The 25,590-nt window shown below is 48.7% G+C and overlaps 1 protein-coding gene across 3 annotated transcripts in view; it reads right to left on the bottom strand.

Annotated features, from left to right (window-relative positions):
- Positions 1-7,626, bottom strand: part of LOC144149447 (uncharacterized) — a 46,093-nt gene extending 38,467 nt beyond the window's left edge. For all 3 annotated transcript variants that reach the window (XM_077681012.1, XM_077681014.1, XM_077681013.1), the window contains exon 1: positions 7,433-7,626. Coding sequence is in view for 1 of the 3 variants with exons in the window: in XM_077681013.1 (XP_077537139.1) it covers positions 7,433-7,434 (2 nt within the window). In the remaining 2 variants the exon portion in view is untranslated. The remainder of the gene's footprint in view (positions 1-7,432) is intronic.
- Positions 7,627-25,590: the final 17,964 nt, after the last annotated feature.

Genomic DNA, 25,590 nt, shown 5'->3' with positions numbered 1-25,590 from the left:
AAAATTATTGCTCCGGTGCTCGCGCTTTCGCTCCTAATTGCCTGGAGCACATTTTCTCTCTATAAAAGATGCTCGTTCATTTTATACGTGGTCAGGGCTGCCGACTGACATATGTGAATTGTTTGCTTTGCCGGCCGCAACCCTATTACCTCTCCTGCCCTACCCCAGATCTACACTGTGCCTTGTTTAAGTGGTTGGGAGTACACTATGCTTCCTCTAAATAAAGACATACCATTTTTCAAAATACACACAACAGGATTTCGTTCTTTCAAAGTACCATTATTTCCTTTTTATACATAGAAAGCACGAGTTTTAAACTCAACAAATCGTGCCAATAACTTACACGATGCATTGCATTTGATATGGTAGTTCCACAGTTCAATCAAGAAGTTTTGTTTTGGATTCGCGACTACGATTTGCAAACCATGACCCTTAGAAGGCAGAAACAAATATCACGTGAGTGAATATCGGCGCGCTCATTACTGAATGACGTACCATGGTCAGATTTTACACATCTTTCTGCTATTGCAATTAGCCCATCACACGTAGAATTATGAAGGTCAACGAACTTGAAACCGCAAAGAGCTAGCTTCAATGTTTCCCGTCAAGAGTTTTATTCCCCGCAGGAGCTGGATATGCAAGTTTACGAAGCACAATTTATTTTTGGCTGCCACAGTTGCACGAACAAAATAAACTCTCCTTGTTCTAGGTAAGTAGTGTCATGTATTTTACACGCGCGCGGTAAATCCGACGTCAAATTATTATTTTTTCCTGCGCGAACCTACCCGCGCGGTACAATTGGTGACGCGTTATAATCTTGCAAATACGGTATTCAGCTCCCCACTGCCCGCCGACTCAGCCCGACAAGCGCATCAACCCACCCCCTGCCTGCGAGCCGAACTGACTCGCCCCGACGGCTTTTCAAGTCACCGCGTCCGCTTATACATGAAGGCGTCGAGTCCAAAAAAAAAAAAACCAGAAAGATCCCCTGCGAGGGGCACGATCAAATGCAGAGCATTTCCGCGGGGGGCGCGCCTGCAAGTCGTATGGATTACGTATTGGTTCTTGTTGTTGTAATTGTTGTTGCTATTGTTGTTGCTAATTGTTGTAATTAACGACGACTGCTAATTGCGAGGTCACGTGACATCCTTTATTAGCAGGTTATGATCTCTTTATTTAATCTTGTCTTCTTTCTTCTGTCTTCTCTCTTCGTGAACGCGTAAATGCCTCTCGTTGACTTGATCCCCAATCGAGGGGAAGTCGATGAGGCGATCGTTAGTTGTCGTTGTTATTGCTGCTGCTGTTGTTGTTGCTGCCGTTGTCGTTGCCCATGTAGATCGTGGGGTAGGCGAGCTCCTCGGCGCGTTCGTCCACGTACAGTGACAGAGGCCGCATGTTCTCGCCGGGAACAGCGTCCACCACGTACTCGCCGTGCACCAATCTGCGCGCCACCACGTCCTCTTCGACCGTCGGCGATGCCGCCGTCGCCGCCGATTGCGCTAGCGCCTCGTCCGACGACGGCGGCGGCGCGGCGTGCATGGCCTTGTCGTCGTACACGACCGTGCGCTTGATATTCACGTCGATCGCCGCGTCCTCCGGGACCCGACGGGGCAGCGACAGCACCAAGGCGGGCACTTCGATGGGAACGTTCACAACTTGCCCGCGGATGCCGTGCTGCTCCGCCGCCCGAGTCAAACGACGAATGCTCATGAAGGGCAGCCAAGGTGCGATCAGCCGCTCCTCCACCGCGTTCAACTCGGGTAAACCCACAGGACGCGGCGCGCATGCTGGGGACGACGCCGCGGATCATCGAATCCAGCAGGAGTTGCACACGACGTACGTGCGGAACCGCTCCAACGCTGCGGCGCCCGTCACGTTATCGATGCTGTCCACCACGTCGATCAACCGCTGGACGCCAACAGTGCTGTTGCATTGCTGCCATTGTCGTTGTTGGCAGCGACGAATCCGCCGAAGCCGCCGTCGTTGACGTTGGCGTTGGCGTTGTCGACGTTGTTGTCAGCCGCGCCAGCAGCCGACCCGGCGCCGCCACCGACGACGACCGCAGCTGCAGCCGCACCCTCCGCCTCCAGAACAAGCGCACTCCAAAGAACCCGCAGGTAGTTGTTCTGGTGCGTAGCGTTCCGAATGTTCCCGACTGTGGTGAGGTTGTTGCCGAACCATAGTCGGTCGCAGACGGCGCCGCTGTGGCCGAAGCTGCGGTCGAGGAATTCCCGCTTGAAGCGGGCGTCGACGTCGCCTTGCTCGTGGAAGCGCGCCTGGGACTGTCGCTGGCGCGCGCGAGGGGACTCCTGGTCCGCTTCCAGACGAGGACGTTCGGCTTCGCCTTCTCGTTGACGTACGCTGGGATCCGCCCGACGAAGCGAAACTTCGTGCGGCGGCAGCCTCCGGATTTGCGAGTCGACGAGCACGTGCTGCTGCCGCCTCTCGTTGCCGCATGGCCGGATCCGCTTCTCGGCGCTTGCGTTTAGCGGTGGTTTCGCATTCGCGAACGTCGTCGTTGTCGGCTCGACGTCGGCGTTTCAATGCAGTGTCACGTTCTCGCAGCGTTGGATCCGCCGCCCGAGGTTCACAAGCGACCGCCGCTACTCGCTGCCGAAGTTCGCTTTCGGTGGCTCGGCGTTCACGAACGGATGCCGCTTCATGTTCTCGCAGCGTTGCATCCGCCGCCCGACGTTCCCGAATGGCTGCGGCTTCTCGCTGGCGAAGTTCGGCGTCGGTGGCTCGCTTGCGGCGCTTGCGCTCAGCATCCGCAGCAAGCCGCCGCGCCGCCTCCTCTTCCAGCGTAGCCATTGTCGATGAAGTCGATGGTGAAACGTGAAGTGAACCCCCTGCCGCGGCTATGACGCAACGTGGAGCGGTTATGACGCAACGCGGCGCGGCTATGACGCAACACAATCCAACACAATCCACTTTAATCCAATCCAATCCAAGCCAAGCCAATCCAATCCAAGCCAATCCAATCGAATCCAATTCAATGCCAGACCGACGGGGAGCGATGCGTACTACGACTACGGACGTCAACGCGGATGACATCGTGAGTTACTGAAATGCTCTGGATTTAAAATGCCGAACATGGCGGTATTGGAAACTGCGCCTTCTAACGCGTGAGCGCGAGGTGTTAGTCCACTACACCACGAAGCAACGGCAGACGCGCATAAATATCCTGTATACTGTACTTAGCCTGTATATACCGTATATCCTATATCCTGCCTAAATATCCTGTATACTGTATACTATAGACTACCATTGTCCCTGAAGAGGAAAGTGAACGGCATCTGCATCTCACCGGTACTCGTCCACGGGGCTGAAACTTGGGGGCTCACTTAGAGCGGCCAACTTAAATTAATGACGATTTAGGGAGCAATGAAACGGAAGACGATTGGTGTACAAATAAAGGACCAGAAGAGAACGGACTTGGTGAGGGAGCAAACGCGTGTTAATGACACTTTAGTAGAAATTAAGAAGAAGAAATGGACGTGCGAAGGGCATGTAATGCGAAGGCAAGATAACCCTTGCTCGGATCCCTAGAGATAGCAAATGTGGCAGCGGGTGGCAGAAAGTTAGATGGGCAGGAGAGATCAAGAAGTTTGCCTGGATAAATTGGCCGCAGTTAGCCCATGACCGGGATAATTGGAGATTAATGGAAGAGGCCTTTGCCCTGCAGTGGGCGCATGTAGGCTGGTGATGATGATGATGATGATGATGATGACTGTACTTGATAGCTTACCGCCAAAAATAGTAGTTTTGGCTGCAATTGCGATTCCGCCCTACGGGAATAGAGCTCGCTGCACTTTTGTTTTACACTTTCCGCTAAAAATGTCGGTCAATATCGATTCCTCGTTACCAAATAAACCTTCCGTTACGCCTCGTCGGTCCTTAACTAAGCCTATGTTTTCTACAAGCTTTGCTGGTCGCACCCGAATATACAGTTTGCCACTTCGGGAAACAAATTGTTCAAAGCGAATTAACGACCGGAGCGTCGTTAGCCGAAATACGGATTACGTTAGCGCTAGTGTGAGTTGTATGAACTTTATGGACCTTACTATGTCTATTAGCAGTGATTTAAATCTAGGAACTAAGAGAACAGAGCCCCATTGATTACAGCCCGAATGCTGTCGGAACGGTTGAAGTTTTCGCTTCTTGATCGATTCCCGACTACCGCTCGGACGATCGGTACTGCCGGCGTCTTCGGTCAGCCAGCCAGTCCCACATTGCGGGCTTCCTATCGGCCGACGTGAGCGTGTCCCCGTTGGCGTCATATGACAGTTACCTGCTCTGCATACTCGGATGTCGCGTCGCCCCCGTGTCGGCCTAGCCACCGCGTCTTAACGACATGCGTGGTAATAGAGCAAAAAATTAGCGGGGGCTTAGCTCGGCTATATCAGTATATGCGTAGCGTGAGCTAATGTTCCGCTGGTTAATGTTATGTTTCCTGGTTGTCTAGAAAAACCTGATTATCATGCTTACTGCTGCTAAAACGATTTCCAATCCAATCCAATCCAACTCAGTCAAGTCGAGTCACTGCTCCTCACGCATTTGAGCACGGCTCTCCAGGAGCCACGCGAAACGGCTATCAAGCGGCTCCGGCGCAGCGTCAGACTTGGCTCCTGCGCAACGGAGGCGCACAGCTGGGCACGCGTCGGCGCCAGTGCGTCTGCCGCGGGAATTACGTCACTCCCTTCGAATGAGCAGACCGGCGAATGTGCAGACCCAATTCTCTACACACCCGTACTGCAATTTGAAATACCCAATCCAATACAATCAAATTTATTCCAATCTAAATCAACCCCAATCTAATCCAAACCAATCGACCTCGCGCTTGCGCAGCACGGACCTTCAAGCTCCAACCGAAACTTCTGAACCTCGGCCCAGGTACCATTGAACACGGATATACGGAATTGTGGCCTATATCGAACCCTTGTATAATTCTGTAAAAATAACAGGCATTAAATTTTTTTCTATCGAACGCTATTTTGCTCAAATGGATATATCCAACACTCCCGCGCGGGATTTTGTGCTGTCCTTAGGCATGAGGCAGGCTTTTCCGCAATACAACGGCGCGCAGCAGTGGCGCGGTTGTTCCTTGCGACTCCCGCGCGAGCTCGGGCGCGTCCGAACCGGCCATGGCACAGTGGACAATCTCCACGAATGCATGCTGTTGGAGCCGAAAGCGCCACATTGGGCGCTGCGGGCTGCGGTATCACCGAACTTGAAGTCCGCGCCACTAGCTGCGCGCACTTCCTCTGTTCGCTGGGTTCGCCGTTATTCGCTTGTATCCATGCTGGTCTCCGCTCTGTGGAAGACGCCCAGGACTCAGTACCGCTTCCGAGCACGAGAGAAGCCGTCGCATTCGTGGCCCAGCTACGGCGTTACTGCAGTGCCATTGAGGGCAGCGGTCTTGTGTTTTTTGACTGTTTAGATACCGTGGAGCAAGCAGCCACCAGCAACGCGTTGTGCTCCAAGAAGCAGGCTACACTCACGCAGGTCTTCCGCTCAAATAAATTAATGTTTTCTTTCCGAGAAAGCGCCGTATCAGTAGTGAATTGAAGGGTGGTAAGAGCACAGCGTTAGCTCGTGACTCCGTCGGCAAGATTTCTCTAATATCAGTTTTTTTGCTTCACTTTCTATGTCGAATGTTTGCTATATCGAACTATTTTGCAATAGTCGCGCTGTTCGATATATGCGGGCTTTACTGTAATTGCTTCTCTCGTCTGAACTTGCTTCATCGTCTTTTGCCCAAACATCCTGCAGTTGTGCAACCACATAACGTCGATGGCAACGGTGTCATTAGTGTCGCATTATGGCGGCGATGGTTGTAGTCGCAGTAGATGTTACCCAACCGGGCGAACCACTTCCGCTCACTGACTAGCCAGAGTCACTTTTAAGTACTATTAATGACTCTGGCTAGTCAATAAGCGGAAGCGGTTTGTCCGTTTGGTAAAACCAAGACAGAACGATCAGTTTGCAGTTGCGATACAACACCAGGATTGCTGTAGTAGATGCTGGACCGGCCCGTTGCGTAAAAGCAACATTGACTGCTCCCGTCGCGGCCTTGATGCGACACCAATTAGACCATTGCGTCCTCGACGCCGTCACAAAAAACCATCTAGGTTGCTAAGTGCCTGAGAATAAGCGGCACTTAGGAACTCCGCTTGGAGACACTATTTCACAGAAGCATGTCGTCGTCCCATCAAGTTAACATCCTTTAGGAGATATAACAACCACCGGCTTCATATAGCAGGCGTTGGCGCTCGGCGAATTAACCTGTTATCAAAATGCTCCTCCTCTAAAATGATAGTTATGGAGAACAAATGTCAACGAAGCGCTTAATAAGAGGCTAGGTGGTAATGAAATAAGGGACGTCAATACTCGGTGGCCCGTAAGGCGAGGTGCATTTTTTTAAACGTTTCATGGCCCATAATCATTTTTATGCAATACTAAGGCACCAAGAAAGCTGTATATAATATCACTGAATTAGTGTCACTAGATAAGATACAGAACACTGTCAGTTCGGCGCGCAAGTGAGCAACGGGACCACTTTGGTGTTTATCAGTAGTGCCAGACAGCCGCTTCTATGGCCTCACTGTTAACTTTGAATAGGTCATTCGTAAGCAACGCGGCCGGAGAAGCAGCAATCCGGCAGCTTCGGACACACTTCTGCTACTGAACTGCTGTGCGGCGCGTTATCTTTGATTCGCGTTCGGGACGACGCCAGTAGCGTGCAGCCGCAGACCAGGGAGGTCAATCTGAGACTATCAAAGTGGACCTATAGAAAATGCATAAATAACAAAATGGCGATCGCAATTTAAACAAATGTCACGTGATGCGAACTGACCAATGATCAAGGTGGGGGCACTGAACGAAAGGAGAAAAGAGTGCTGATACTCTGTAACCTTACCAAATGACACAACGGTGAACCAAGGGCCAAGGCGATTGATTTGATTGATTGTATGCGGTTTAACGCGTCGACGCAACGCAGGCGATGAGGCGCGCAGTAGTGGCGGGCTCCGGATTAATTTTGACAACCTGGGGATCTTTAAAGTGCGCCGAAATCTCCAACACACGGGCGTTTTTGCTTTTCGCCTCCATCAGAAAAGCGGCCGCCACGGCTGGGATCGAACCCGCGACTTCTTGCTCAGTAGCGGAACGCCTTAGCCACTGTGCCACCACGGCAGGTGCGAAGGCAATCCGATCGCCGCGTCACAATTCAAGGTAACAGGAAAGCATTGGGACAGTCATGGTCAAATAAAATCTTCAAATAAACCTGCTCCCACATAGGGAAGACTGATTATTGGTTCCACCGCATCTGAATACCGGTATGTGGGTAACTGAGACATCAAAACTCTCGTATTTTACCCCCGTGATACCGATACAAACGTTCAATGGAGTCAAAGAAAAGTGGGAAACGTACATTCTCGTTCGGAAGTACAGCTCCTCAGGAACAATACCACGAAGACGCTTTACACGGGAGGCTGTCCTAGCCGCTGCTTCAGAGCCCTCTTCTTTCTCGGCCCGTGCTGTGGTTGTTGTACTTCTACGTCTTATGGCGCATACCCACGCGGGAATTGGCCAGGAATCGAGCAACTAGGGGGCTTATTCGCCAGCTCACAACTTAAAAGTTGTGGGCCACCTCGGCGCAGGGGGTGGTGCGCATGCGCGCGGGACCATTACACACGACGAAGTCCTGATAGTTCACAGCCGGCAGGAGATACCAATCTTCTACGCAGAATGCGTGCGCAGCATGGGCAGATAGTGCCACCCATAAGAGGGGGCCAGACAAGCCGAGGGGGCGGTCAGTCGCGCGTAGTCGAGCGGTGGTGGTTGGCCCGTGGAAGTGAGTGACCAGAGGCCTGTACCTACTCGGACGTAAAGACAGCAGCACGACGCAAGGTCGTCGAGGAAAACGAGTAAGTGTCTGCTTCGCTTGACCAAGGCTGGTTGAATTGTCGAAGCTCCCCGACAAGCGACTTCAGGATAGAGCATTCTTTGCTGGTGATCACTGTTCCAGATGGTGTCTGTCGGCTTCTTATCCTAGGGTTGCGTTCTGTTATTTTCACTGGCCTGTGGAAGGGCCGGCTAATTTTGTGTTTTTATTCTCGGGGCGTAGAATAAAACTTGTTCATTTATTACTGTCGTGTCTTGGTGTTTCCTCATCACGCGAAACGCTGCTCACGTACCCACTGTACAAGAATGCTAGTTTCTTAAATGTAAATACCTATTCGTTGGCATCCAGTAACAGCGCGAGCGATAGGAAACACGCAGCATGATGGTGTTGTCGATAACGCCATGGCGTCAGTGTTACGGACTGAGATGGCGAAATTTCTGGGAGGGAGATTGACCACAAATTGGGCTCCTTTCCCCTTCTTTCAAGGAACTATGAATAAAGCGTACAACATTGTTTTTTTCTGAAGATTTTTTTAGCACAACCTAAGCGCTTGTTCGGCTCCACCGGATGCTTTATTCATGCAGAAATAGAAGGATAAGAAAAAATACTGCTTCTTAGCTGGGGTAAGCACGGATAAGGAAATACTAATCTGTGGTTAGCCGTGCAAAGCCCGCTTCCGGGCTTCTACTCGCTTTTCTTGAGTCTCCGTAGGCATTCCGTACTCCTTCAGTGAAGCAGCCTGTCGGGCGGTAGCCGCGGTGCTGTCCGACGCCATAGAGTTTCTTACAATATACACTAGAGAGGAATCTGGCGCTAGCGTCTATGCACCTGAAATCAAGGCCGTCTGTGTCGGCATAGAGTTTCATACTAATATATACTAGAGGTAGGTCTGTCGCTGCAGTCGCTGGCCACCATGGGCGGCGTCATTGCCGCTAGCAACGTTCCTCCCCTACTTCGCCTTGGTTAGCCCCGGGGCTTCTTTTTTGTCTTGAAGCCAAATTCAACAAAAAAGGGTAACATTTTTTCTTGCTCATCCTGTATGAAGCTTCTACATAATCACTGGAGGTGCGATTTTATAATAAAAAACAAATTTGATAAACCTTGTACAGCAATATTGTTGCTTTTTTGCAGGCAGTGCCAACTGTTCAGCCTGTTCATGATCCTAACCAAGGACAAGTTGAACCTGCTTGCCCGGTACGTGACGAAACGCTCGCCGAAGCGCGCAGCTCCCCTGGACAGTGGCGCCGGATTTCCCTCAGGTATATATTAGTATGAAACTTCATGTGGGTTATCATGGAACGCCATTACCTCATGCGCTCGCCTTAGTTTTAACGTTTGCGTAGATTGAAACGTTTTAGCGACCGCAAAAAAAGTGCCACCAAAACGCGAACAATAGTGTGAAATTATGTAAGTGGAAAATAAAAACAAGCTGTTTTAAAACTAAGGAAATAGGAAGTAAAGCGTAATTTTACCGGAACGGCTGTGCCTGCTATTCCGAAGGTCAATGTTCTACTTACGAACAATGTTAATATTTTGGGGGAAACTCAATAGAGACTGACATTATTATATTACCAATATTTCAAATAATAACTTGTTTGAAGAGTGTGGAAAGTTTTTTGAGCGTGTCTATGAAAACGTTGCCTTCGTGGTAAACCGATGCGCAGACCATCAGCGACAGTTTGACCAAACTTGCTGAAGATAAAAGGATAGGACGGTTACAGGCGTCCGTATCTCTCGTTCCTTGTATTCGTCGAAGTACGTTTTATTTCTTTTCTTTTGTCACCTACAAATTTCGCGGGAGCATATTACCCGCTCAGTCATACGTCCTTCGACTGTGCATGACCAACGTGAGGTGAGATCACGCAGTGGCTGCTGTTTCACTGACCACGGCTGCTACAGAACAGGGAGGATTTCGGTTTTCTTGTAGCTCCTAGACGTGGTAAGTGATAAAGAAAAAAAATCGCAGACGTGGTAATGCATTGTAAAGAAAGCAAACCCCCAAAACCGCTTAAGAACCCTATTGCCATTCTAAACCCAAGACAAAGGGTGGATGGGGATTCATCCCATAGACCCCCACAACGACATGGATTTGCACGCGCAGTTTTCTTTATAGTATACTTACTAAGAAACTCTATGTCAGACGCCGCCTGCCGACGATGGCTCAAAGCAAGCCGCTCCCGCGCAAAGCTCTGCGAAGACGACCGGGCAAGCTCTCATTCATGGTCGAGCTAAGAATTGTGCGTATGCGCCAACCCAGGCGGCACAGAAAGTGTGCCCCAAGACCGGCCCGTCTATGGCCGCTTTCTGGCATGTCCGGCCAGCATCCAGGTTCTGCCAGCCACTGATCATGCGTTGAACGGCCAACATTCGGAAACCAGCGCTTCGGCATTTTTCCGTCCGCCCGTGTCCGGACGTACAACGGCAGCTAACCGGCTGCCAGATATTCAGTTCTCTTACGGCTGCCGATGTTGAGAAAGATAACGGCCGAAGTACGGCCTTAGGGCATCCGTTTTTTCTTCGGGAAGCGGTAATCGGCCGAAGCACGGCAAGCGACCGGCCACAGAATATGCGTATTCTTGCGGCAGTTGGTGTTCGAAAGGAGACCGGCCGGAGCGCGGCTGCCGTGCATTCGTTGGTTCAACGGTGAACCGCGCGTCCGGCGGATGCACAGCCCCAGAATATACGTTTTTCATCCGGTTAGCTGTCCTCGGCCGAATTACGGCAAGGGAATGGCCACAGAATATTTGGCAACCGGTGTTCAAGAGGAGACCGGCCTACGTAAGGTATCTGGTTATACGTCATTTTTTCGGCAAACGGCATACAGCCGAACAACGGCTCGCGCCTGGGCGCCGAGAATTCATGCACAGACGTGTTTGGAAGGAGGCCGACCGGTCTTTTCCTGGGGGGAGAAAAAGCCGTTAGGGAGCCGAACTACGGGGACGCGTTTTTCATCCGCTCCGTGTTTCTACGTTTTAAATGAACGAACATCGTTTGTCAAACAGTAATGAGTGTTCTCGATGAAGGGCAAGGTGCAAGGACTCACTGGACATTAGCAGGGAACCTTTTAGGCCATCGAAATGTCATTTATTGCCACAAGAAGACTGTGCCACACCGACGGGTGAGCTAAGCCTCGCCAGTCATCGCCGCTATCACGCCTCGGCCGCCGGCTTCCTCGACGCATCTGCTCTAGGCTATTCGCCCACTCAAGAAATGGAGAGCATTGCAGACATCGACCCGCCGGAGATGTCCGATCCGAGATGGAGATGGTTCACCAAAATAACTGGCCTTCAAGGGCGTCGAGCAAGCGGCCACCACGCAGGAGCTCAACCGCCACCATGTCAAGGACTCCCCACCAAAGAAAGGCAAGTGCGAGTAGAAGCGCAAGTTTTTCTGCTTACAATTAAACTGCGATAAGCAATGTTGCACTATGTAGTTGGTGATAAACGTAGAAGAGACTCGCTCGTGCATCGGTAGGATCAACTTCATGCCCTGCAGTATGCTACTTCAGGGGATTTTACGACTGCCTATGTAGAAAAAAAAATATTTTAAATTTGCGATAACAACAGAGCCCTGTCACTGACGAAGCCTAGCTGTTAATTTAGTTCCGATGTTTGAAGGTGAGCTCAGCTACTCTTGGGATATGACTCATTTGGGTAAACGTAATCGCCAGCATCCTAGCAAAGACGGATTTTGTCAGGATTTTCTTGCTCAACGCAGATTGTTGAGTTCACGCACGATTTGGCTCTTGCAATAGATAAGCTTAAAGTGGTTTACTGTATATTCTTGGACTGCAAAAAAGCAAATGATGGTGTTGCATATCACCTTTGGCGTAGTACATTTCATCCTATGAACTTAATGAATCGGTTTTTGCATTGTTATTACTATTGGCCCTATAGCTTTGTTCAAATGTACTGTGTAGTTAACCGGACTACAGCGAATGAACGTGATTCCGTATACCTGCAGCTTTATTCGAATTTATTAACATCCTGGTGTGCTGATTCAGAAACGTTTTTGGGTGTTAAACAGTGTGTTAACGGCACCTTTACAAGAAAACCTTCATTCGAATTGGATATGTATAACGTAAATTATGCTGCTGTGACAACGGCCGAGGAATATAAATACCTAGGAGTTTATTTAGGGAGTGGTTAGAGGTCAAATAGGCAGGTTCACACCATAAAAGTTACGGCTGCATATGTTTTTGGCTTTCTGAGACGAAATTTCAGTGAACCTCTATCTAACTGAAACGAACAACCGTATTTCACTCATGTGCGCTCAATCTTGGAGTACGCATGTGTTTTCGTGGATCCCTACACCAAAGAGCTCGTTGATACGCTCGAAAACATACAGAATATGTCAGTGCGATTCGTATTAGGTAATTGGCACGCTCAACTTAGCATGAGAGAAAGTAAAAGTAAACTTAAATGGCAGGACGTGAAAGGTCACAGACGAAACCATAGGTTGAACTTTTTTCGTAATACCTATTATTCGAAAACTGTTGTAGAAGGGGAGAAGTATGTCCAAGCGCCATTCTACATATCGCAAAGTGGGACCGCTAGCTTAAAGCAAATTATAATCTTTCCTTTAAAGGTGACGCCTTGCGCGATTCATTTTATTTTACATCAATACTGCAGTGTAATTATCTTCGACGTATGATTGCATTAACTGTTTATATTGACGATTTTCAGCGCGCTTTGTAGAATTATTTTGTTATTTTGCCTCATATTGAATGCTTAGTGTTATGTATCTTCCTACTGTAATGCATGCAAAGGCAAGCAGGCATGAAATAAATAAATAAATAAATAAATAAATAAATAAATAAATAAATAAATAAAAAATAAATAAAACAATGAATAAATAAATGAATAAAAATTAATAAACAAATAAATAAATAAATAAATAAACTTCCAGAGGCACAAGTTTGCCTCCGACGGGTTGAGAACCCTACGCATTCAACCTTGACCAATAAAATATTTATTGCCCTATTCGTTGCAGTATGCAAGGTTTCCTGTATGCATGCTACCATTGCTATGTTATTGGTTTGAAACAAATTATGTAACTCTAATTTTACGCCTTTCCTTGCGTGAACACAAAGGGATACAACTGCAGCCACCTGAAGCAGGGCGTCATTCGCGACGCCTCTAGAATTTTTTGAACGTAGTATGACATTAGAAGAAAATTAAGCTCTTTTGGACTATTAAGTGGTGTGGACGTATACTCATGAAAACAACATTAAAATAGATTGAAAATGAAAGTACCTGTTCGCTCCATCTTATGATCAACCCTGCGCAAGACCATCAGAAAAGTTGATCGAGTAGAAAATGTCTTGGCAAAAAAAATGGGCAAGAACTGGAGATACTTTTTTGTGAAGGAGTTATATTAAATGCTGCTGAGTGTTTTGTTGAGAACCAAAACGCTTCGTAAAGGCATTCACGCCGGTTTTATATACATCAAAACTGGTCAAGCAACTCTTATAAAAATAGTTTATGTAGTGAAAGTGTTCCGGAATATTGCCCTAAAAGAAATTGGCTAAAAGCGGCGCAATTTATCTCTCTGAAATTCAAACCACTAAAGTATGCGCCCTCCGCCGCCACCCCCACCCCCCCCCCCCCCTCCTCTTTCTTCGTTTATTACAGGTAAGCCACCCCACAGAGGAAATCAGGACCTGGACAATACATCTATTCAAGCTCCACAAAGAACTGAATATATTCTGTGTTCGGCAGTAAATGAGGCACAGCAATTAAAGGAACGACAATTTGTGAGCACTGTTTAATAAAATAATTTTGCTGTCAACTGAGGCTGGTAATTAAGCAAGGCTGCGCTGAAAGCTTGACGGCTGGTGGCTGCGCGCGAGCTCACTTTGATGTGGCTGCATTGGACACAAAATTCTGGGTTTGTGCTTATTCTGCACTGCGCGAATGAGTCATCTGCTTGCGCGACATGCAGTGACCGGCCTCAGTACAGCTAGCGTACTGTGGCTGAACTCCAATGCCCGTAGCACGGCCGTATTTCCGGTAGCTGCAGTCCGGCTGGAGTCCGACGACTGCATCTCGGCTGTCCTCCGGCGGACGTACTTCGGCCGTACACGGGTGGCTTTAGAATGGCCGGAGCCCTACGGCTGGAATCTGGCCGTATGACCGTTAGCCGGTCGTCTGGCCGACGGACACTGGCCGTTGAATAGCCATGGGAGTACGGCCGTATACGGCCAAAAGGCCCACATTTGGACATGGGCCGAACATGGCTGCCGGAAAACGGCCGGACAGAAAATCACCGGCCAAAGTACACCGGCCTGTTTTAGGCCGAACAGTCCTGTGCTGCCTGGGAAGCCGGCGGCGGCGGGGGCGGCTAGCGCACAGAGCGGCGGCCATCGCGGCGCCGCTACTTACGTGAGAAGTTTTCCAAGGGGCGTTTTGCCAAGGGGCAATTAAATAAAGATCAAATTACTGGCGACTGGCAAAAAACTCGGCGCGACTAGGTTAGCAACGCTTAGCTTTAACACCAAAGCTATTTCTCAGAGAAAGATAGTCAAAACGCGAAGCTTCCTCCAGTGCAACCAGAGGAAAAATCAGGGTAGTACAACATCCAAACTGCTTCACTGGACCGAAATGGCGAACTCAGACAGACACCGGTTTCATAACGTGGGGCAGAGTCGATTTCGCCCACGCGAAGCCTTTCATATTTGTGGTTCTTGATGGGACTTTGAGAAAACTCATTATTATCATGCGTCCGCCCATTGTGTAAAGTTGGCTTTTCTGCAATGCGTTGCTTTGTTCGGTCGCCTTGAACTAAGTGAAAACGTTTTGCTTGAAAGGAGTAGTGAGACGAAATTTGAAAGCTGAGATATATATGTATACACACTAAATAAAAGCGCAGAAAAACGCGGGACAAAGAGGAGAACTACACAGGATGAGCGCTTACTAACAACTGAGTTTAATGAAAGCAAAAACGACAAATCTCGACACAGCGCACACTTGTTGCTCATCATACACAAAAAACTGACGTAATTCAACAGCAAACGAGAAGAAATCAGCAAACCCATGCTCCGCAACAAATTGCCCAATGATCCGCGCGAATGTTAACAGATCGATAAATCAGCACCGAACATTGCGAATCCAAGATATTTACAGCATTTTCACTGAACGCTATCTTCAAGATAGGCGATTTCCTCATTAAGGAGGGTGACAGATGGGGCGCTTACACAAGTTCCATTCTTATTACACAAAAAGATAATGTAAGCCTTTGCCACCTCGCGTGTACGTTGTTGGGGGTGCCTAAACAGGACATGTTTTTTCTAGCAGAGGCACACAGCCATGCTTCCTAAAATGGTCAGATAGATGGGAACATGGCGTCCCCTTCAAGGAAGACGAGTGTTCTCAAAGACGAATGTTCAGGCACCTGCCCGTCTGGCCTACATATGATCCACCGCAATCAAGTGGGATTCGGTAAACAACGCCATTCCAGCATTTTACGAATTGTTTTTCATGCCTGACCCCGCAACCGTCTGCTTGAGTTTCTTTCTTTTGGTTGACTTTTCTTGCAATAGCCCCACACAAAGAGGACAATTTGTTTGGTGCAGAGAACGCTACCTTCACATCAAACTTCCCCGGAACCTTCTTTAATCGGTGAGCCACGCGATGGGTGTAAGGTACAACCACCTTCTTATCCAGACGGGCCACTTCACCCTCATCCTCAATGAGTACACGGGGGGCTTGATGTCTTTTACAACGCGTTGCGCTGCCGAAACCAACACTTCTTCAGGAAACCCTGCCTGCTTCAGGCAAGCCACCTGACGTGAAAAGCTGGACTGCAGTCGGGGCTCGCACGACTTTTTCAAGGAAGACCTGAGGCAGTTCACGGCTATACTGTTTGTGACTGTCTTCGAGTGACAAGAGACAAAATTCAAACGGGGTTTTGCACTCCTCGGACTGAACTCCCAGCAAACGTGGTCCGGGCCGAAAATTAGAAACAAATCTAAAAACCTGATAGCGTTATCAGTAGGGACTTCTGTGGTGAAAGTCAGCCCCATCCCACACAGTGCTTGAACTGCTTAAAAATATCAATAATTTCCCGCATCATGTCCGCTCGGCGGCAGAAGACCACGCAATTGACAACATATCTACATATATTAGAACGATACGCTCAGGCGCACGCTCAAGGGACCTGTCCACATAACTTAGAAAAATGTCGCTTAAAACTGGCGCCACTCTTGAACCAATACAAACTCCGGATCTTTGAATACGCACTTTGCCTTCCGATTTAACGAAGTGGAGCGCAGGTAAAATTGTAACAGTTCAAGAAATCCCTCAACGGAAATCCCGCTGCCATTTCTAAAAGGAACCTCATCGTTCAGTACAGTAATGCATTCTTTCACAGATTGCATAAGCTGGGCATGCGGCAGGCTATAGAACAAATCCTCAACGTCTACACTGAAGCCGGTGCAGTGGCCAGGGTTTTTCGTTACCAAAAACTCAACCAGCTGCTGAGAAGAGGACAAAAGAAATTGGTCAGCAAGGCTCAGTGACTTCAAATGCATCAATAGGAACCCCGAAACTTCATACAGCCAAGGCTGGCGTTTAGACGCAATTGCCCTGAATGGAATGCCCGTTTTGTGGGGTTTAGCTGTGAGGAACACAGCCAGTTGCACCCCTTTGGCTTTCTTTACAGAAGCTGCTAGTCTAAGAAGGTTCAGCTTCTTAGTGAGCCCAAGGGCTTGTCTTTTTACAGCCTCCGGTTTAAGAGTCACTGGAACAAAATTCTTCTCTATACCAGCACAGGCTTTTGAGAAAACATTCCCTCAGCTAACACCACAAAAAAGCCATCTTCGTCAGACACAAGGGCCCTGATGTCGTTAGTCGCAAAAAAGTTCACCATCGGTCCCACCTGCGCACATCGTTGTGGCCTCCCATCCGGACTTGCAATCACCTTCACACACTCCCTTTGAAAGTGGGTGAAATCCGACTCCTCCCCAAGACTTCGCAATACCGGCCTCGCCAGAGTGAATGGATAAAGCCCGAAAGGCTGTGATGATTCAACTGTTTTAAGGAACAGAGTAACCTAAATAACGGCGGGTTATGGACCATCAAGGGCGACAGTGCAGTGTATTTACACCAACATTCTACAAAAGTGTTGTTCTCGGGCCTCAATTTCCCAGTGACCGATATTACGATATTGGGACGCGGTTCAGTGAAAGCCTATCAAGTTCTTTGTTGCAGCTCAAGACGAAGCTTGGCGATTCATTTTTGTCCACTTGTAAGAGCGGAAGGTACATATTTGTGTCTAGAAATCCGGCGGCACGTTTTAAATTATTTGTGGGACGTCTCAACCACGACCGGCTATATTTTGTACGACCTGCTCACGCCGCCGTCTCCTACGGGAGCGCGCGTCCCCAGAAATGTCACGTGGGCTCGCTCTCACGCCGGGCGCCCCCGTCAGATGGCTCTGTAATTGATCCTCAACTTCGCTTGTTTACGCACGGCCCGCCGTGGATTTCCATACGGTGCGCGAAGTTCCACGGCTAACCGAGAGCGTAAACATCGCGGATGTCGCACGCGATTTTCGAAGTTAATTAGATATAAGTCTCATGCAAACGTATTTGTATGTATTCGTGCAAATGTATTTTTGGTGTGGTGCGCTGACTACAGCTTCACTTGTAACTGTGGCTATGATAGACTTCGTATTCCTTTTTTTTTATTTCCAGCAAATGGAATATTCGGCTCAATTATAAGTTTACGCTCGGCTAGTCTCTTTCCGGAAAAACGTTTTAGATATCAGTGAGAATAATTACATCGTAAGTTTACGTTACCGTAGTGCATTGTGCAGTAAAATGTTGTCTTAAAGAAAGAAAAAAAAAACGACTCGGAACATTTACATTACAAAGATTAAAATGGTCTTCGGGAAAGTCATTAATTGGTATTTGGTTGATAAATTGTTGGTCAACCGGAACTCGTGAAAGGAAATTCCTTTGGCGGAACGGCTGCTCGATTTGCAAATAAACGCAGGGGATCGCGATCTTTTGAGGTGGAGGACCGAGTTGTATAAATTCGACACGGTGGAGGGCCGCACGGCAAATCGGGGAGGAGGCGGGGGGGGGGGGGGGGGGCTTTGCAGGCAAAGAGAAAAAAATCAGCGAATTGACAATACTACTTGACTATAATCTGGGTAAATGTGAAGATCAATTCTCTGCTGCTGCCTCCCGCCTATCACCCGGGCCATTTGAGGTCAAAACTGGCGCGTCGGCCTTCAGATAAGAATTAAGAACAGGGGGAGGGCGTACGGTTCTGACAAGCGAGCCGCATGCGGCCCGATCGAGGGCCTCAGCTAGGTGGCCCGAGGGCCGCGGGTGGCGGACCCCTGACATAATTACGGAACGCAGCAGTGCACCATTGTCGACAACAAGCGCGATGACGTGCTGCGGTTTTTAAAAAAGTCACTGTAAAAAAAAGTGGTGTGAATGTGTTGTAAAAAAGGTGAAATACCGACCACGACCACGCACAATTCATTTCGAGCAGTGCATGCGCGTGTTGCAATTGCAATTTGCCCGGCGCGACGCGGGAGACACAGCCCGAGCCCGACAAATTTATAATTGACCGTGGTCTGGCTCGAGCTTGACAGAATGTAATAAAATAAGCCTGCGCCAACCAGACATTTTTTTTTAATATCAGCCCTAGTCGGAATTCATGGGCCCGAAAAAAATTTGCGGTCTTCAACCTATAGAAACGTACGTAAGCATACTGCAAGTATATTGGATTTAAATTTTTATTAAACTTGGACTGAGCTTTGTGCAACCAAAATTCATTGACTTACAGTATGTATTTTCAGGAATCTGGGCGAATGTGCTGCACTTGCGACGCTGACGCACACCGGGGATCATTAAAAGGATTTAGAGAAAGGGGGATAATCTTCTTTATTTACACATTTATTGAACAGATATTCCACCTTCCGAATTGATCCATTGAATTCGTGTCACAGAAAAACTATCCTTCAATATGCTTTTGTGGAGAAAAAAAAGTTGTCCAAAAAGCTCTTTATAGTTCTTCAGACAGGACGTCTTGTTTGCATTATGTAGCCCGCCGTGCTGAAGTTCCGTTCGCTTTTGTTTTCATTCGCTTTTCTATGTGTTCACTTAACCCAAAGGGTAAATGAGCAAACTTTTTGTTATCAACAATTTAAAATTTGCGGCATGCGACTACCGGGCCTCAGGCACTGCGGGCCGGCGCGCGCCGGTGCACGGCTAGAAAAAAAAAATTGTTCAAGCTCGAGCCCGGCCCGAGGTCGACAAAATGCGTGCTACAACGTTCGAACCCGGCATGCGGTCAGAGCCGGGCCCGGGCTTTCGGCAGCCCCGGGCCCGCGCAGTTTCCTAGCACAATTTCTATGCAGTCAATGCGACCGTGCCACGACTTGAGGATCAAACGCAGCGCCGTGGCTTGCAGTGGCGCTCCAGCGAACTAAAAAGAACAAGACAAGCAAAACCAAATTGCGCGCGCTGGGGAGCGGCGGCGTGCGCAGGTCGTACAAAATATAACCGGTCGTGGTCTCAACACGCATTAGATGGTTTAGCGGACAGCAATACATCAGCGATTTGTGTTGGGCATAGTGTCGGCAGGGGTTGAGAATACCCGCCAAATTCTTCAACCACGTAAATGTGACCTACAGAATTCAAAAAGCGCAAAAAGACGGGACAAGAAATGACTGCACACGGCGCTGTTTTTTTCATGTCTTTTTGCGCTGTTACGAATTCACTTAGTATGCACCAAATACCCAAATCAACCGTTCTAACGAAGTTTAATTATGACTGAGAACGGATTTTTTGTTCGGAAAGCAGGAATATGCACACTGAACAGAGGAATGACCACAAACACATGCGGACCCACTGTGACGTTGTTTTATACAGATCACCCTGTGTATGGAAGTCGAATTATATACCTCAAGGTGACGGTGAAGTGATTTGTAAACGGCGGGATTACTTATGGAGATTATGGTCTGGAGTCCCTAGACCAGGTTTCGACCACTGTGGTTGTGTTTACGCGAATTTCGTAGTAGACAAATTAATTTGAAGTGTTGTCTTAATCTCTCCATCTTTCTGGCCGATTTCCTATGACGTTTCGTATGACGTTTACTATTGTAGGCTCAGCGTGACTGCGCCCAATGTGGTTCGGCGAACCTAGGCCGGCCGCCCGCGGGTCGTCGTAATTCATTCCCTAAGTTAAAAATCAACCATGACAAAAATTGTGTCCGGAAGAATGGGGCTTTATTTTGCTAGTTTGTAAAAAAGTCCAAGTCAATGTACCTCTACACTAGCGCACGTGCAATACGTATATTGGCTTACGACGCTTCACTGTGTTCGCTTCACAGAAGCTGTAAGTTGCATTTGGCCACGTAACTGGTGCGCTAGTAGAACATCTCTGGCCAATAAAAAGTGGGAGAAGATTCAGCGAATTTAATGTAAGTTATAAGCCAAAAATCGACCAATAGTGTCTTTGTAAAGCGTAGATACAAGATACGGAAAGCACTTTTTCCGCATGGTGAGCTATCACAGAGGTCAGCAGCACGATGGCACATGTTCAATCTTGTTTTACCTGCCTGAAGACCGCAGTCTCTAGAGAAACATATTTGTAGGGATTTTACGGACGCAAAAAAAATTTCCTTTAAGCTGCTTACATCAGAACTCGTAGTGAAAACATACTTGCGCGGCAAAGGAATGTCTATCTCCTGCTCGAATAATTGCCGTTTATATCAACCGCTTTGTTTTGTGCCAGGATGTGGTGGCTTTTGGGAGGTTTTGCTACAAACTGTTAATAGGGACATGGACGCGTTTACGTGTCCATGTCACTTTACACAATGCAGTTCTTGCCTTCTCTGGATACTACTGGAGTTCTCTATTGTATATTTTTGTGGTGGGATTGTATAGCTTGTAGAATTGCCGCATGACTGACCGGCATACGGAACTCCCCCGCCCAACGAAGTTCTTTTTTTGGGAGCTGCCTGCGTTGGTGGAGGACATCTATGCGGAGGAAAGTTACCCAGCAGAGTGGCTGCACCTGTTGCGCACGCGTGACTGCTTTCTGAAATTTTGCCGGCTGCCTTATTGTAGCTGCTGTGGTTTCATCCTTCATGCATAACTGCTAACTTTTGTATTGCATATTAACCGCAAGTTTTTTATGCAGAAAAGAAGGAAATGTGGCATGGACGAGTGCCCCGACGAAGTAGATCCAGTGCATCGTAGCAGGAGGTTCGAATCTCCGGTTGAATTTGTTTGCTTAGTTGGGGACAGTTTATTTTTTTTGTATAGGTAACGATTTATACACTGCATTCACCATTTATCGCTCCAATCATCATTGCATTATGAACGAGTTTAAAGACTAGGTGCAGACAGAATCTGACGCGCTGGAGATTTTTCGTTGGCTTGGTGTTGACATATCACCGGAAGCTTGGGCGTACAGTGCCGAATCCGCCGATTGCCGGCCTCGTGCGAACGCGCGTCTGAAGACACAGAGAGTAGCAAGGCAAGCTGCGAAATTGAAGGAGAAGCTGATCGCCTCCGATGCTGCGGATGGCTTGCAGCCACTGCGAACGCGTCATCTAGTACATGTTACGACTTTAAGCGCGCCCCGCACGGGGCACCTTGAGTAATCTTGGTGACGGTGAGTGGCGACACCGCGTACCCCGAGCCCCCCATACTTAAGTTGTTACCTACCGTGACTAGAAGTTGAAAGGTGAAGGGTTAGAAGCCGTGAACGGTGGCCGTCGCAGCCTTGGTCAAGCTCCGGCCGACGGGCTCCCTGCCTGTCTACCAGGCGGGAGCTCCGGGACCTCTTTGACTACCAGGGTAAGTTCAAAGAAGAAAGTACCCTAGTCTCCCTGCTTTTATAGTATGCCCTATGGTACTTACAAACCCCCCCAAACGTGATCGGTCCCTGAAAAGGGGCCGCACCGAAGTATCTTTTCCTTCATTGCCATCTTTGACATTTCCTGAACCGGATAATTTCTCTCGATTTCTTGTGATGGAATCGCTCAATCCAACCCACCCTCTAGCATCTCAGTCAGTCTTCTTGATTGCAAAATATCTTGAAGCCATAGTAGGAAAATCATATAAGTGCAAAAAACAAAGCTCTGGTGAACTAATAATCGAGGTAAATGACAAGTAGCAGTCCACGAAGCTTCTAGCTCAGACTAGACTGGCTGATCTAGACATCAAGGTCACACCCCATCGGATCCTCAACAGCCCGCAGGGTGTGATATCCGAGACAGATCTCATGAATGAAACGGATGCGGATCTCCTTGCCGGCTTGAAGGATCAGGGTGTCACTGCCGTGAGACGCATCACTATCCGCAGAGACGACAAGGAGATTCCCACCAAGCACATTATCCTCACTTTTGACCGCGCAGTTCTTCAACAACACATACATGCAGGTTTTATCCGTTGCTCCATCCGTCCGTACATCCCGAATCCGCGGCGCTGTTTTAAGTGCCAGCGGTTCGGGCATGGTACAAACTCTTGCCGTAGCCGAACGACGTGTGCAAAATGCGCGGCGCACGATCATCCGACTGACAACTGTCCATCCGACACCCTCTCTTGTGTTAACTGCGGGGGGGCGCATGCAGCCTACTCCCGCAAGTGCGAAAAATTTCAAACAGAAAAAAAGATAATCAACATCAAGGTAACTGAGAACATCACCTTCCCAGAGGCGCGGAAGAGGTTCGCCTCTTTCCCCCTGGGGAGGTACGCCGACGCAGCTCGTCGGGGGGCGGAGCGGCGTCTGGTTTCCACAGGGACCCAGTTCAGCGAGTATGACCTGGTTCCGCCCCCGTCCCCCACTGGGCTGCCGCACGCAGCCCAACCCGGCCCCACGCCGCTTGCTGAGGCAGCAGCGGTTGTGGTGCAAACCACTTCTGTTGGGACCGGCGCCGCTCCCGCCTCTGTCTCCCCGTCCTCCAGTGCGTTGGAGGGTACCGAGGTGATGGACACCACGGGCCCCGCACCGGCTCCCACCGTCACCGCACCGCCCGTGCCACCTCTGGCGCCCACGACGGTGGCGGTGGTGGCGGCTCAAACGAATTGCTCCCGAAGTGGGGTCAAGTCCTGGGGACCCGGTTCGACGGGCACCCCTCGGACATCCGACGACGATATGGACGTCGCGCCGTTCCTGCCTGCAACGCAGCGCAAGGAGCGGCCTCCGACGGCCAAGCCAGTAGAAAGGCCTAAAAAGCCTAATCCAAGAGTAACAGCCACGAAAGACGACACATGAACACACACACACACACTCCAGTCATTCTTAAACGTAAATAATGGGAACAGAAAACATCATCCAATGGAACTGCAGAGGCCTCCTTAAAAATCTTGACGATGTGTATGAGATTCTGCATGCCAGTCAGCCAAGTATCATGTGTCTTCAGGAAACCCACCTCAATTCTAAACAAACAAATTTCTTAAATAGGTACATGGTATTCAGAAAGGACAGGGTTGGCTGCACCCACTCTTCAGGAGGTGTGGCCATTATCGCCCGGAAATCATTAGCATGCCACCCTCTCTCATTAAACACTGTCCTCGAGGCTGTAGCGATCCATACAATAATATTTAGTAGGTTGATAACGGTATGCTTCATTTACATCTCTCCTGATTTTGCACTTCTGAGCTCTGATTTCGAGGCACTGGTTGATCAGCTGCCCGAACCATACATACTAACAGGCGATCTCAATGCGCACAACTCTCTTTGGGGCTCCTCCAGAACGGATGCCCGAGGTCACCTGATAGAGAAGTTTCTTTCATCCTCCGGAGCATGCCTTTTCAACAAAAAACAGCCTACATACCATAACTTAGGACACAATACATACTCGCATCTTGACTTTGCGATTGGATCCGCAGTTCTCTTTCCATGTCTTGAGTGGGGTGTGGGCACAGACCCATATGGTAGTGACCATTTCCCCACTTCATTAACGTATGTAGGTATAGGCCCGAGCAGTCCATCTTCCCATAAAAAGTTTAATGAATCAAAAGCAAACTGGAGCACATTCACACAAATATCTCAACTACTCCACACATCCATAAAACACCTACACGTGGAGGAAGCCGCCCAACTCGTCACGGCGCACATCCTCGACGCCGCCGAAAAGTCCTTTCCCCAGGCCTCCAGTGGGTCCCGCACCCCAAGGAGGTTCTGGTGGAACGAGGACTGCAGACGGGCGCGAGAGGACCAGAACAAGGCGTGGGGTGTCCTTCGCCGGTACCCCATGTCAGATAACCTCATTTCTTTTAAACGGGCAAAGGCTTTTGGAAAGCGAGTGCGTCGCGAGGCGAAAGGGGGAGTTGGCGCACCTTCCTCACTTCCATCAACTCATACACTGATACACACAAAGTCTGGACACGAATACGAAAACTAAAAGGACAACAGACACACAGCCTTCCCCTGGTTAGTACAACAGGGGACAAACTGGAAGACGAGGCTAACACACTTGCACAAAACTTCGAACACGTGTCCAGTTCAGCACACTACACAAACACTTTCATGAAACACAAAACATCTGTAGAAAAGAAGTCCCTGCGTGATAACAACAAGTCGCACACTTCTTACAATTCTCCTTTTTCAATTCATGAGCTGAAGGTTGCTCTGAGCACATGTAAGCCTTCAGCTCCAGGTGCAGACAAAATCACATACACCATGATACAACAACTACACCCAGACACTCTTGAAACACTCCTACATCTATACAACAATATATGGCTTTCGGGGCACATTCCTCGCTCTTGGAGCGAGGCCATAGTAGTGGCTTTCCTAAAGGAAGGAAAGGACCCTCTCCCGCTAGCTATCGGCCCATCGCCCTCACATGCTGCCTGTGCAAGCTCCTCGAGAAGATGATAAACAGGATACTCGTGTACTTTCTTGAGTACAATGGTCTTCTCGAGAGCTGCCAGGCAGGCTTCAGGGCGGGGCGATCTACCAACGATCAACTCGTTGCATTAGAGGCGTATATCAAAGATGCTTTCCTCCACAAGCAGTACTGTATGACAGTCTTCTTTGATCTTGAAAAGGCGTACGATGCTGCTTGGCGGTACGGCATCCTCAGCGATTTGAAGTCCTTTGGAATGTCGGGTAACATGATGAATACGCTTGTTAGTTACTTGTCTGAAAGAACGTTTCGTGTGCGAGTTGGAACGGCACTTTCTAGGGTTCATGTGAAGGAAAACGGTGTGCCGCAAGGTGGAGTTTTAAGTTGCACTTTGTTTATTGTGAAAATGAATTCTCTTCGGAAGGCATTGCCACCGTCGATTTCATGTTCAATTTATGTAGACGACGTACAATTATCTTTTAAGTCTTGTAACTTGTCTGTCTGCGAGCGCCAAGTGCAACTTGGTGTGAACAAGCTAGCCGGCTGGGCAGATAGCAAAGGTTTTAAATTTAATCCAGGAAAGTGCACTTGTGTTCTGTTTTTTAAGAGGCGTGGCATTCGGCCGGATCCAGACAGTCGACTCCACGGTGCCTCTATTCCTGTCAAAAAGGAACACAAGTTTTTAGGTATAATCTTTGACGAAAAGCTCACATTCAACCCCCACCTCAAACAACTAAAACATAAATGCTTAAAAACAATGAATATCCTGAAGGTTCGGTCGCACATCTCTTTTGGTGCTAACAAACAACTTCTTTTACGTGTTTTTGCCAGCTTGATAGGCTCACGACTGGACTATGGTA

This window comes from Haemaphysalis longicornis, unplaced genomic scaffold, assembly GCF_048455015.1.
Source record: "Haemaphysalis longicornis isolate Haplotype H1 unplaced genomic scaffold, Haemaphysalis longicornis Haplotype H1 scaffold_8, whole genome shotgun sequence".
Lineage (NCBI taxonomy): Eukaryota > Metazoa > Arthropoda > Arachnida > Ixodida > Ixodidae > Haemaphysalis > Haemaphysalis longicornis.
The sequence above is the reverse complement of the archived record's forward strand: the minus strand, read 5'-3'. Positions and strand labels throughout refer to the sequence as shown.